At 40.6% G+C, this 12,392-nt stretch overlaps 1 protein-coding gene and 1 non-coding gene across 2 annotated transcripts in view; both read left to right on the top strand.

Moving 5' to 3' along the window:
* Positions 1–6,688, top strand: part of SKA1 (spindle and kinetochore associated complex subunit 1) — a 7,869-nt gene extending 1,181 nt beyond the window's left edge. Inside the window, exons 3-7 of the mRNA XM_006085195.3 lie at positions 952–1,076; positions 2,273–2,370; positions 3,458–3,595; positions 5,370–5,539; positions 6,376–6,688. Coding sequence (XP_006085257.1) covers positions 952–1,076; positions 2,273–2,370; positions 3,458–3,595; positions 5,370–5,539; positions 6,376–6,524 — 680 coding nt within the window. The 3' untranslated portion in view covers positions 6,525–6,688. The remainder of the gene's footprint in view (positions 1–951; positions 1,077–2,272; positions 2,371–3,457; positions 3,596–5,369; positions 5,540–6,375) is intronic.
* Positions 6,689–8,154: 1,466 nt separating this feature from the next.
* On the top strand, positions 8,155–8,295 carry LOC111825206. Its single transcript, XR_002828343.1, has one exon. It is a non-coding gene; the product is annotated as a U4 spliceosomal RNA (small nuclear RNA).
* Positions 8,296–12,392: the final 4,097 nt, after the last annotated feature.

The raw sequence follows: 12,392 nt of genomic DNA, 5'->3' as shown, positions 1-12,392 counted from the left end.
CAGCATGGGACTTGTTATGCTACTTTCTCCACTGAGGGCTCATTAATCACGTGGCTGGTGTAAATATGAATCCCAACCCTCTACTACAAATTCTGAAGCGAACTCTCCCTAACCTCCCACACACGCCTGAGCGCTGGACCAAAACATAAGCTTTTATCTCCCGGGCCAGTGATTAGAATTTTTAAGTTTACACTTTCACTGAAGATATATCCCAGGAAGAGGGGTCCTGACTTTATTTGGGATTCTCACGTCCAACACCCTGTGCTTTGAAGTTCCAAAACGTTGGCCTGATCCCCATTAAAACTAAATATATTTGCTTGCGGAGACTGACAGACTCTCTCCAGCTTCCCTCTGCACCCCCACCTCCCCCAAGATTAGGGCTGCTGCAGTAGCTTCTCACATACACTGCCTGGTTTGTGAGCATTTACCTTATTCTCATGAAAGTCAGCTGTGCAGGTAGAGGGTGTTTGTTTTATCTAGCATTTCTAGTTGTGTGTTTTTTAATCCCCACCCGAGGATATTCTTTTCATCGATTTTTAGAGAGAGTGGAAGGGTGTGAGGAGGGGGGAGAGAGAGCAAAACATCGACTGGAGAGAGAGACATGCACTTGTCGCCTCCCAGCCTGACTGGGGTTGGGGATCGAACCTGTGACCCTTCAGTTCTTGGGCCAGTGAGCAAAACCATCCAGGGCTCTAGTTTATAGTGGAGGAACTTGCCAGAAACAGGACTCAGGGGACATTGTACTTACCTTTCCCTTCTTTTCCATACCAGTACTTAGAAATGAGGTCTTAAGATTATCCATGGAGACAGGTCCCAGGGCCTGAAACATAGCTCTTTCTGCACCCCTAACTGTCTCTAGGTAAAGCTCAGTTCCCAAGGTTCGGTTGGGTACATGTGCACTATCGTTCTTCTGTACACCTTATTTTCCATTTTATCTTTGTTTATTAATAGGTCAAGAACCTAACTCAAAGACTATATTAAATAAAATAGGAGATGAGATCCTGGTAATAAATGAACTTCTAAATAAATTGGAGTTAGAAATTCAATTTCAAGAACAAACTACCGATTCACTCAAGGTAATGCTTTTCCTTATTTTTTAAAAATCTTTACTGTTGAAAGTATTACACATGTCTCCCCCCCACCCCGCCACTCCCACCCCAGGCCTTCACCACCCTATTGTCTGTGTCCATGGGTTATGCATATATGCATACAAGTTCTTTGGTAATGTTTTTCTAGCGGAGCAACAAAATAAAAAGGCAATAAGTACAAATTTCTTAATCACCAGGAATTCTTAAGGCTTCTGTAAGTTTATAAAGTCCTTAGCTTTGTAAATTATTACTGGTATAGCTTTTTTTTTTTTGCATTTTATTTTCGCAGTATAAAGCACTCCAGAGCTTCACAGGTATTTCTTTTTTCATGTTGGTACCAATGGAATTGAACATTACTAAAAAGGAAGGTTTCCTAAATAATTCTTGGTAGGTTTAATTTAAACAAATGATGTCCTGGTAGGCTGAGATGGAAGGCGTACCTGCCCTGGGAAGAGATGTGGATTCTTACCCTCCCTGCCCTTAGCACCTTCTGCCACCCTGAGAAAGCTATTTTACCTCTTGGGATCTCTGGTCCTCATTTGGAAAATAATGGGTCATGCTGAACTATTTTTTTTTTTTAATATGTTTTTATTGATTTTAGAGAGATTTTAGGAGAGGAAGGGAGAGAGAAATATTGACGGCTGCCTCCTGCATGCCCCCTACTAGGGGTCAAGCCTGCAACCCGGGCATGTGCCCTTGACCAGGAATGGAACCAGCAACCTCTTGGTGCATTGGATGACACTCAACCAACTGAGACACACCAACCAGGGCAACTCTTTTTTTATAAAAAAAATATATTTTTATTGATTTCAGAGAGGAAGGGAGAGGGAGAGAGAGAAAGAAACATCAATGATGAAAGAAAATCATTGATTGGCTCCCTCCTACACACCCCCAACTGGGGCTGCAGCCGGCAACCCAGGCATGTGCCCTTGACCAGAATCAAACCTAGAACCCTTCAGTCCACAGGCCAGTGCTCTATCCACTGAACCACACCGACCAGGACGGCTCTTTTTTTTTTTTTTTTTTTTAATATTGCTTGCATTCAGTGCTTTTTCACCCCTTCTGTGTTCTGAAAACTCACAATTATTGTGATTGTGTACCATGGTCTTTCATGCTCTTTACAACATCTTCATACACACACAGGCAGGACAGACACTTATTCGTGAGCATTTTTTGGATTTTAGGAACTCTGTGCATCTCTTGAAGAAGATTATAAAGATGTGGAGCATCTCAAAGAAAACATTCCTCCCCATTTGCCTCAAGTAACAGTGACCCAGAACTCGTAAGTGTATTCATAATTATTCTTGCCATCTGTATTTATAAAACTACTAGAGGCCCGGTGCATGAATATCGTACATGGGTAGGGTCCTTAGGCCTGGCTGGCATCAGGGCCGATCGGGCCTTCCAGCTGCCAGCCAGGGCCTCCCTTCCCCGGCTGCCGGCTCTCGGCTGGGGCCTTCCTTCATTCCATGCTGCTCCCTGGTGGTCAGTGCACATCATAGCAAGTGATCGAACTCCCGGTCCAACTACTGTGGGGACAATTTGCATGTTAGGCTTTTATATGGAGAGATTATAACGAACACCTCAAGTCTTTTTGCCTTTTCGTGTACTTGCAGTTTTGCTAGTGGCTGTCTGTTCTGTTTTGTTTTTGGTCACTTTCGCCAGAAGTCATGCTTCCCCTGTCTTCACCAGTCTTCTTAGCCTGCTCTCTCTGAAGGGAAGGTTACCCCTCTTCCCCAAGGGTGAGTCTCCGCTGGGATCTCTCCCTCTGCTTTTTCTCATTTCTTTCCCTTAGAGCAGATTTTGTCATTTTAGGCCAGATCGTTCTTTGTTGTGAGAATAGGGTGTTCAGTTACATCCCTTACTCTACCAACTACTTGTCGGTAGCACCTCAGTTCCCCTCCACACCCCCATCCCCACCCGTGGTGACCATGAAAAGTGTCTCCAGACATTGTCATATGTCCTCTGAGTGGCAGAATCTCCCTGACCCTTGAGAACCACTGTCTTAGGGTAGAAATAACCTTAATGAGCTTCCCATCTTAAAAACAGCCAAAAGAACAAAATACTTAGCTCTGCTCCCCCCTCAAACTACTGTCCTATTTCTGTTCACTGCCAATATATGTTTGTACCTCCTCTTCCCAGAGCAGCCGACACCTGGCTCCTACCACGTTTAAGGAACTGGTTGTTGAAGGTTATAAAGAGGTCAGAATCCCTCTTCAGCCCTGCTTCTTCCTTTCAGGTTTTATTTTGTTGCCCATCTTCTTGTTTTTGAAATTCTGTCACCTGAACCATGTGTTGGATGCTGATTTCTTCCTAGTATGCGTACAATTCTGACGATTGCCTGTGTGCTGTGCATCTCTATTCTGTAGTGTTAATGTATCAGATCTTGACTCTGAAGAACCTGTCAAAGTTGAGGAACCTGGAGTCACAAAGAAGCCCTCTAAAGAGCAAAGGAATATTAAAGAAATGCCATTTATAACTTCTGAGGAGTTTAACGGCATCCCTGCGTAAGTATTTAAAATAAATGCTAACGTTCAACTCTTTAATAATCAACATACATGCTTGTTTAAATCACAAGGCTTCATTATATTTATCATAATACGCTGTGTTCAAATATTGACTTTTTCTAAAATAATCCAATATAGATTATGAAAATGCAGGAAATCTTTTGTTGAAAATGCTTAAAATCGTGTAGAGATTCAGAGAAGGGTCAGTTTATTGCCGAGTCCTCTCCAGGACCATTTTGTGATTTAGACTTATCCCCGTACATTTTAGACGTAGCCTCAGTTTTGCCGTGATTTTAACGCAAGTGTGTTGTAAAGAATTGAGGTTAGAATGGAGAGTGTTGTGTTTGTTTTTCCATTTGTCCCTTAACTTATGCCCACACTTATTTGAGTCTGGGCTCTATTCTGGGCCTGGGTCATTGGGAGAAAACAGGGGTGAATAACACAGCATGCCTCGCCTAGAGGCAGGTCTCCTTTGCACTTTACAGATGGCAGCAGTGGGAAGCCAGTTATGGGAATTGTGTTTTTGTTTTTTTTTAATATCTTTACTGATTTTTTTACAGAGAGGAAGGGAGAGGGATAGAGAGTTAGAAACATCGATGAGAGAGAAACATCGATCAGCTGCCTCCTGCACACTCCCCACTGGGGATGTGCCCACAACCAAGGTACATGCCCTTGACCGGAATCGAACCTGGGACCCTTGAATCAGCAGGCCGATGCTCTATCCACTGAGCCAAACCGGTTAGGGCGGGAATCGTGTTTTTAAACTCTCATAATTCCAGGGCTTCGCTTCGCTTCTTGGCTTTATATCATTACATTTTTCATTATTATTTTATAATACATGTGGTTAGAAAATATTTGTTGTCGAAAATGATCATCTGTAATTCTACCACTCAGATTTCCTTGTAGATTTAATTTAATTTCACATACATAATTGGTTGTTTTTTATTATTATTATAATAATAATAATAAAACAACTGATATAGACAGCTCTCAGGAAAGTAAAATAATCATGCTCTGCGTCCCAGGTATTTTCCTCCTAGGCCTCTAGCGCAAGGAAGTGAGGAATTACAGAATAGACTTGCCTAAGAGAAATCTCACTACCATTATTTCTAAGAGTGAGGTTGCTAGACCCTCTGGGAGGAGGATGTCTAGCTTTGTCAGAAGCTGCCCACTGGCTTCCAGAGTGGCTGGGCCATGGTGCATTCCCACCGTAATGAGTGAGTGTTGCCAGTGCTTCACATCCTTACCTGCCTCAGTTTTGTCAGTTTTTTTCTATTTTAGCAATTCCAATAGGTGTGCAGTGGTATCTCATTTTAAGTTTCAGTTTCCTAATGACATATGATGTTGAGCATCTTTTCATGTGCTTATTGGCTACTTGAAAAATACTGGCTGTTCGCTAATTCTGGGATGAGTAAGGAGGCTGACACTTCTCTTTAATCTTTGGGGGAAAGGGGTGGTCACACAGTCTTTTCCTTTATCGACAGCTTTGTTTTCATGAAATTCTGTTTGAGCTGTTCAGTTTTTTAAATTGTTATTGTTGTTGCTCATTGGCTGAACTACAGGGAAGAACTGGAGTAGAAGGTCTTTTAGAAAATGCTTTTATAAAGAGATAAAAGAAGGAAATTAAATAGTCATGGTAGAGTATTAATTTTTTAGGGGTTATTTGGTGAATAAGAAATAAAATTACAGTATAACATTATCATAAACATTTTTCAAAGAAAATATTTTGTATAATGAGTCTTTAAAAAAACATAAATCATCTACTTATTTACAGGTACATGAAATCCCGCTTAACCTATTGTCAAATTAATGATGTTATTAAAGAAATCAACAAGGCAGTAGTTAGTAAATATAAGATCCTACATCAACCAAAAAAGTCTATGAGTTCTGTGGCCAGAAATCTCTATCACAGATTCATTGATGAAGAAACAAAGGATACCAAAGGTAAAATGACAGGGCATACGTCTATGTATATCTGCCATCTGTTTGGAGTGTACATAAATCATGAGAAACAGAACTAATTCTAGAACATTCTAAATTTAGAGAGGCCGTTCTCCACCGGGGGCGATTTTCCCACCACGGGACACTTGGCCATCTCTGGAGACATCTTTGGTTGCTACAACTGGGGTTGGGTTGGCATTTGGTGGATAGAGACCAGGGATGCTGCTAAAGTCCCCTCCAACGCACAGGACAGCTCCCACAAAAAAGAATGATGTAGCCCGGAATGTGGTGCTGAGGCTGAGAAACACTGCTTTAGAGTTTATTATGGAACTATAACCAGTGTTTCCAGAATGGGAATAGTAACCGTAACAGTTGGTCGTGCTTACATAGCACTTCCTGTGTGCCAGATGGTATGCCGAGGGAGCTTCAGTCCTCCTCACGTCCTTAGGAGGTACGGGCGACTTAGGAGGTACGGGCAGACCAGGCAGAGAGCCCAAGTTACTTGCCCAAGGTCAGCCAGTCAGGTGATAGCGCTGCTGAGGGTCTCATTCTCTTATCCACTATCTCCAATTAGCTCTTGAAAAGTGAATTGTTCAAAAGATATCAACAGATAGGTAGTGATATACTAAGCAGGGCTAGGTTACTGAAATGCTACAGTAAACATTATGCAACTTCACTTGAAAGAATAATTGTTATTTTGGCAAGAATACCGTTTCTCACTTTGGTTGGGTAATGATAGTAAGCGTGATTAATGCCATTCATAATCACAATGTAATGCATTAAAGACTCATCTTGAAAGTTGCCCTTATAAAAATTAGCACTAATATCTTTATTTTCAGGTCATTATTTTGTAGTGGAAGCTGACATAAAGGAGTTCACAGCTTTGAAAGTTGACAAGAGGTTTCATGTTATACTGAATATCTTACGACACTGCCGGCGGCTGTCAGAGGTCCGAGGGGGAGGACTCACCCGATACGTTATAACCTGAGGCCCTTTGAGCCTTTGAACCAGCCAACAGTAGGGTATAGAGGCTATTCCTATAGTGTCCTTATATGTAATTTAAAAAAATATATAATTTATCTTTTCTTGTTCCTTATACAAATAAAACTTCTTTAAAATAAAGCATATAGGAAAATGGGAGATATCTGTAATACTATCAACAATAAAAAATATATTAAAAAGTAAATAAATAAAGCAAAGCATATAATCCTGGCTGGTGTGGCTCAGTTGGTTGGAGCATCGTCCTGTACAGGAAAAAGGATCAGATTCCTCCTTCCTCACCTTTTGTTCTAGTCTGGTCCCAGGTGGATTGGCTGAGGCCCACGCACATTGGGGAGGGCACTTTACAAAGCCGCTGATTCAAATACTAACCTCATCTGGAAACACCCTCGCAGACACACCCAGAAATAATGTTGAATCTGGGTACCCCGTGGCCCGTCAGGTTGGTGCTTAAAGTTAACCATCATAATCTATGACTACGCATCTGCTGGCTGGCTGATCCTCGTGGCAGAGAAAGAAAGTGTCTCACCAAGTGTGTGAGCTGTGCTTAGCTGCATCCTGAAAACTGCAACTCTAGTCCTTACTTGTCACTCAGAAATCAAATTGTTTCTTGGGGATACTCTCTTGAACTTAATTCAGCAGCATGGTGCATGAAAAAGAAGGCATCAGAAACCTGGGTCCTGACCTGCCTCTGCCCTTTACTCCCTCTGGGTTCTCCCTTCAAAAATGTAACCCTTTCTCACACGCTCCCTATCTACCATCCTGCCCCACACTGTGTCCTCTGTCCTCTGGGTTAATTCATAGCTTCTTAACTGGTCCCTGTTTGTTCTTGTCCCCCTACCATCTACTCTCCACACGAACCAAAGTTATGGTAGGTCACTCCGCTACTCAAAAACCCTCAGCAGCTCCCATTTCTTACACAAAGTCGAGTCCTTACAAAGGCCTGCGAGGCCCTTCAGGGGCCCCTTCCCAACTCGGGGATACCATCTCCATTTCCCAGCTCTGCTCCAGCCACTCCAGCCTCCATGCTGTTTCTGGAACAGGCCGAGTACGCCTCCCTCAGACCTTAGTGCTGGCTGTTGCCCTGCCCAGAAAGCTCACCTACCCATGTGACCCTCCCCCTTTCCTCCTGGGTAGCTGCTCAAATGCCCTTTGATCATTGAGACCTCAGACCACCGTATGTTCAAAATTAGTTTCCTTCTGCAACACACCCCCTTTTCTGCTTCATTTTCCTTCATAGCATATTTGTCCAGCTGTTGGGTTATGTATTTCATGTATTTATTTGCCTTTCTCCCCTCACTAGATTATAAACTCTGAGGTTAGGAGTTTTCCTCCCCTTTCATTCACTGCTGTATCCCGGGCCAGTCTAACAGCTTTCCAGTAGAGGGCGCTAAACAAATACGTATTGAGTGCACATTAACTGAAAGTCTGTGCCCTTGGGTAAGTGACCACCTTTCCATATATATTGAGACGGTTGAACAAAATGTTTTCAGGACCTTCTAGTTTTAATATTCTATGATTCTAACACTCCCACATACTTCTGGGAAATATATTCATGTTAAATATAAAAGATATTTCCTCTGGCTAGATTACAAAAAATTGTAAAAAATATTCTGATGAGCTTTATACAGTGGTAGTATCATAGCCAATGAGGTTTATCTGAGGCATGATTATTGCTAATTGAAAACTTTTCCCAATGCCCCGCCATGACAACTTGAAATATAGTTGGCATTGGCAATTTTTGACAGTCCCTATGGAGACTGAATATATATATGTAAATTCTGATAATTACATGGAAATCCCATTTTTTTTGGTAAAAGTTTATTTGAGCCAAACTGAGGCCATCCTGGGGAGCAAGATCTCAAATGCTCTGGAAATCTCATCTTTTAAGTAAAGACTCTGAAAAGTATTAAGTTTCAAAAAATATTGAAATTTAAGTTACTAGTTAGGTAATAAAATGAAGCTTTTTGTAAAATGATTAGGTACCATTTATAAAAATTGTTTTCAGCCATCATCTTTAGTTTTCTAATTTATTTTGCATATTAGATAAAGTTTTAAGTTTCACAATTTGTAAATGTTATAATTCAATTACTATAGTGCATTATATAGAACTTTGTGTGACAGCTTGAAGTTTTGTTTCATAATATTAAATGATTTCTTTATGAAACATTCCCACCTCCTAATAAGCCATTACCATTGTTCCATAAATATATCTAATAATACAAGTGGCAAAATAAAATTAAAGATTACTCAATATATTAAGGAACCTTCCTGGATATACTTTAAACAATGTTACTCAAATTGGAGCCAAGACTATATATGATTAGAAAGTAGAAATAATATCAACTGAGCTCTGTTAAAGTTAGGCTGACTCAAGGGAGTCCCTAAGGAGCACACCAAAGAAGAATTTATGAAAAATTACGGTATAATGTGCAATTTTTACCTCAAATTCTTAGGATCATCTTTTGCCCTCGTTTATTGAAAAGCAGTCCATTAGCGTGTAAGAGTTGAAATTTACATGCCACAAAATGCACAGATCTTAAGGGTACAGCTCAATGTGTATACCCAATGTGACCCACAGTCCTATCGGGTTTTTTTCTTAAACTTTCAATTTTGAAATAACCACAGGTTCCCATGCAGTTGCAAGAAATAACGCAAATAGAGTCCTTGTACCTTTTACTCTTTGCCTCAATATCACAACCAGGGTACAATCAAGATACAAAACATTTTCATCACCACAAAGATCCCACATACGCCTTTTTATAGTCACACCCACTTCCCTCCCACCACCACCCCTCCCTAGCCCCTGACAATTCACCTGTCCTCCATTTCTATAATTGTGTCATCTCAAGAATGTTCGATAAGTGGAACGATACTTTATGTGACCTTTTGAGGTTGGCATTTTTTTTTCATTCAGCATAAGTGTCTGGAGATTCATCCTGGTTGTGGCACATATCAAGAGCGTGTTTCTTTTTATTGTTGAGTAGTTTTCCATGGTGTGGACGTATGGCTGTGCAATCGGTAGTTTAATCATTCCGCCTGAAGTACAGCTGCGTCATTTCCAGTTTGTGGCTGTCGTAAGTTAAGCTACGATAAACATTTGAGTACAGGTTTTTGTGTGGATATAAATTTTCATTTGTTCGGGATGCAATTCCCAGGAGTGCGATTGCTGGATCCGATGGGAGTGGCATATTTAGTTGTTTGTTTTAAACTGCCAAATTCCTTCCCAGAGTGGCTGTACCATTTTACACTTCCCTCTGAGCACTGCTTTCACTGTATCCCACAAATTTTGATAAGTTGTATTTTGATTTTTCTTCCTTAAAAACGTTTTAAAATTGCTCTCGAGACTCCCATTTTACCCATGTATTGTTTATAAGTGTGCCCTTTAGCCTCCAACTATTTGGGGATTTTCCATCTATCTTTCTATTATTAATTTTTAGTTTAAGTCCATGTTGTTGGAGAGCATACTTTGTGTGATTTCTATTTGCTAAGGTGTGATTTATAACCTAGGAGGTGGTCTATCTTGGTGACTATTCCATGTGAGCCTGAGAAGGATATATTCTGCTGTTGTTGGATGAAGGATTCTACAAGGATCAATTAAATCCAGTTGGCTGATGGTGCTGTTCAGCTCACCTTGTCCTTACTGATTTTCTGCCTGCTGCATCTGTCATTTACTGATAGAGAGGTTGAAGTCTCCAACTATAATAGTCTCTCTGCCTTTTCTCCTGGCAGTTCCATCAGTTTTTGCCTCATGTATTTTGATGCTCTGTTATTGGGTGCATACAAGTTAAGGATTGCTATGTCTTCTTGGAGAACTGACCTTTTAATCATTAACACCCTTCCTTATCCCTGATATTTTTCCTTGTTCTGAAGTTGGCTTTGTCTGAAATTAACATAGCTACTCCAGATTTGTTTTGATTATATTAGAAAGGTACATCTTTCTCCATTCCTTTATTTAAATATATATATATATATTGATTTCAGAGAAGAAGGGAGAGGGAGAGAGAGAAAGAAACACCAATGATGAGCGAGAATCATTGATTGGCTGCCTCCTGCATGCCCCACACTGAGGATCAAGCCTGCAACCCAGGCATGTGCCCTGACCAGGAATCAAACTGTGACCTCCTGGTTCATAGGTTGACACTCAACCACTGAGCCATGCTGGCCGGGCCAAAACTGACTTTATAACAGTGGTCTTGTGCAACATATGTACAATTGGTTCTTTTTATTTAATGAATCACAAACATTTTCTCATGCCATGAAGTACTATTTCACAATATAATTTAAATAACTGCATATTTTCTCATATGATGATTTATTTAATTATTTCTTTATTTTTAGGCATTTTGGGTGCTTCCAAAGTTTATAAACACCATTATATGTCAATATGTAGTTAAGTCTTTCTAGCTTTGGAAAGCTTCTATACAGTAGTTCTTTTTTCTTAAGTTGAATTTGAGATTTACTCCTCAGACATTGGTTACTTGATACAAAAAAAGGAGTTTTTAATATTTGTCCAAGAAAAACTTGGCTGTGAAAACAGCAGGAGTAGGAAGAAGCATTATGAATTTCTTTTTTGTAATTCTAGGTAAGGCTTTCAATTTATGTTTCCATGGTAACTTTATCATTTGTAGATATTTACCCAGGTTCTATAGAACTTTGATAAATAAAATGAAAAGCCATGGATATTAGATTTAGCTACACAACTCAAAACAAAATGTTTTCTCACAATGTTTACCATCACAAAACATACAAGGAAATTTTAAAAGATTGCTTTCATAATTTAATTGAATTTTGATAGAAAACAGGTACTTCATGTAAATTCGGGGGAAGGTGGATTCCTTCCCAGTTCAAGTTAGTTATTTAAAACATGTTAAGCTATATAAACTTATTACTGCTTTCTTTTTTAATAATACTATCAACAATAACATGAGTTTATAGGCATTGGAGAATTCTCAGTTGAGTCATAGGAGTTTATGAATCCTTTAAAATATTAATGAAAAAGAAAGCTGAATTTTTATTATCTCGTAAATGTCCATCCGATTCTGAATTTCTCTTAAATCTCTATTCCTCCAAGAGCTGATATGGTTCATGCTACCTTGAGCTCATTAGTAGTTAGATCAAAGGTAATTTCTTACCGCACAGATGCTTGATCATCTGGAAGCATCCACCAAGAAGCCATGGACTACAAACATGCTACATCTTGAGGGTTGTGCTGAACCTTTTGTAATTCCATCTGGGTCCACAATCTTCCTTGCCAGAGTTAGTAGAACTCTTTGGGCAGCCGCAGGCGGCTTAGATTGGTTCCAGGCTGGCCCCTGCTTTCCTCTCTGGCCAAATTTTCCAGGATTCTCCACTCTGGTCTCCATCCCTGTTGTACCTCCCTGTGTGCTGTTCAGAACTCTGCCTGGAGGCTGCCTCCCATCCCCTGAGCACTGGACTGGTTACCCCACTTATCTCACTGTTGGCATTGCCCTAGGGCAGCGGTTCTCAACCTGTGGGTCGAGGCCCCTTTGACGGTTGAACGACCACTTTTGCATATCAGATATTTACATTACGATTCATAACAGTAGCAACATTACAGTTATGAAGTAGCAACGAAAATAATTTTATGGTTGGGTCACAACAGGAGGAACTGTATTTAAAGGGCCAGAAGGTTGAGAACCACTGCCCTAGGGGAACGGGCCAGGGAGCAGGCGGCCCCGGACCCAGCCTGGGCGCAGTGGGAGGCCATGTGTGTGCTGAGGCTCCACATCCCTGCACATACTTCATTGTCCCATCACATTTCACTTACAAAACACAAACTCAAACATAAAATCATTAAGCATTTCCAGATGGAGTTGGGGGGCATTAAACCCCA

This window comes from Myotis lucifugus, unplaced genomic scaffold (genome assembly GCF_000147115.1).
Source record: "Myotis lucifugus unplaced genomic scaffold, Myoluc2.0 scaffold_16, whole genome shotgun sequence".
Taxonomy (NCBI): Eukaryota; Metazoa; Chordata; class Mammalia; order Chiroptera; family Vespertilionidae; genus Myotis; species Myotis lucifugus.
The sequence above is the reverse complement of the archived record's forward strand: the minus strand, read 5'-3'. Positions and strand labels throughout refer to the sequence as shown.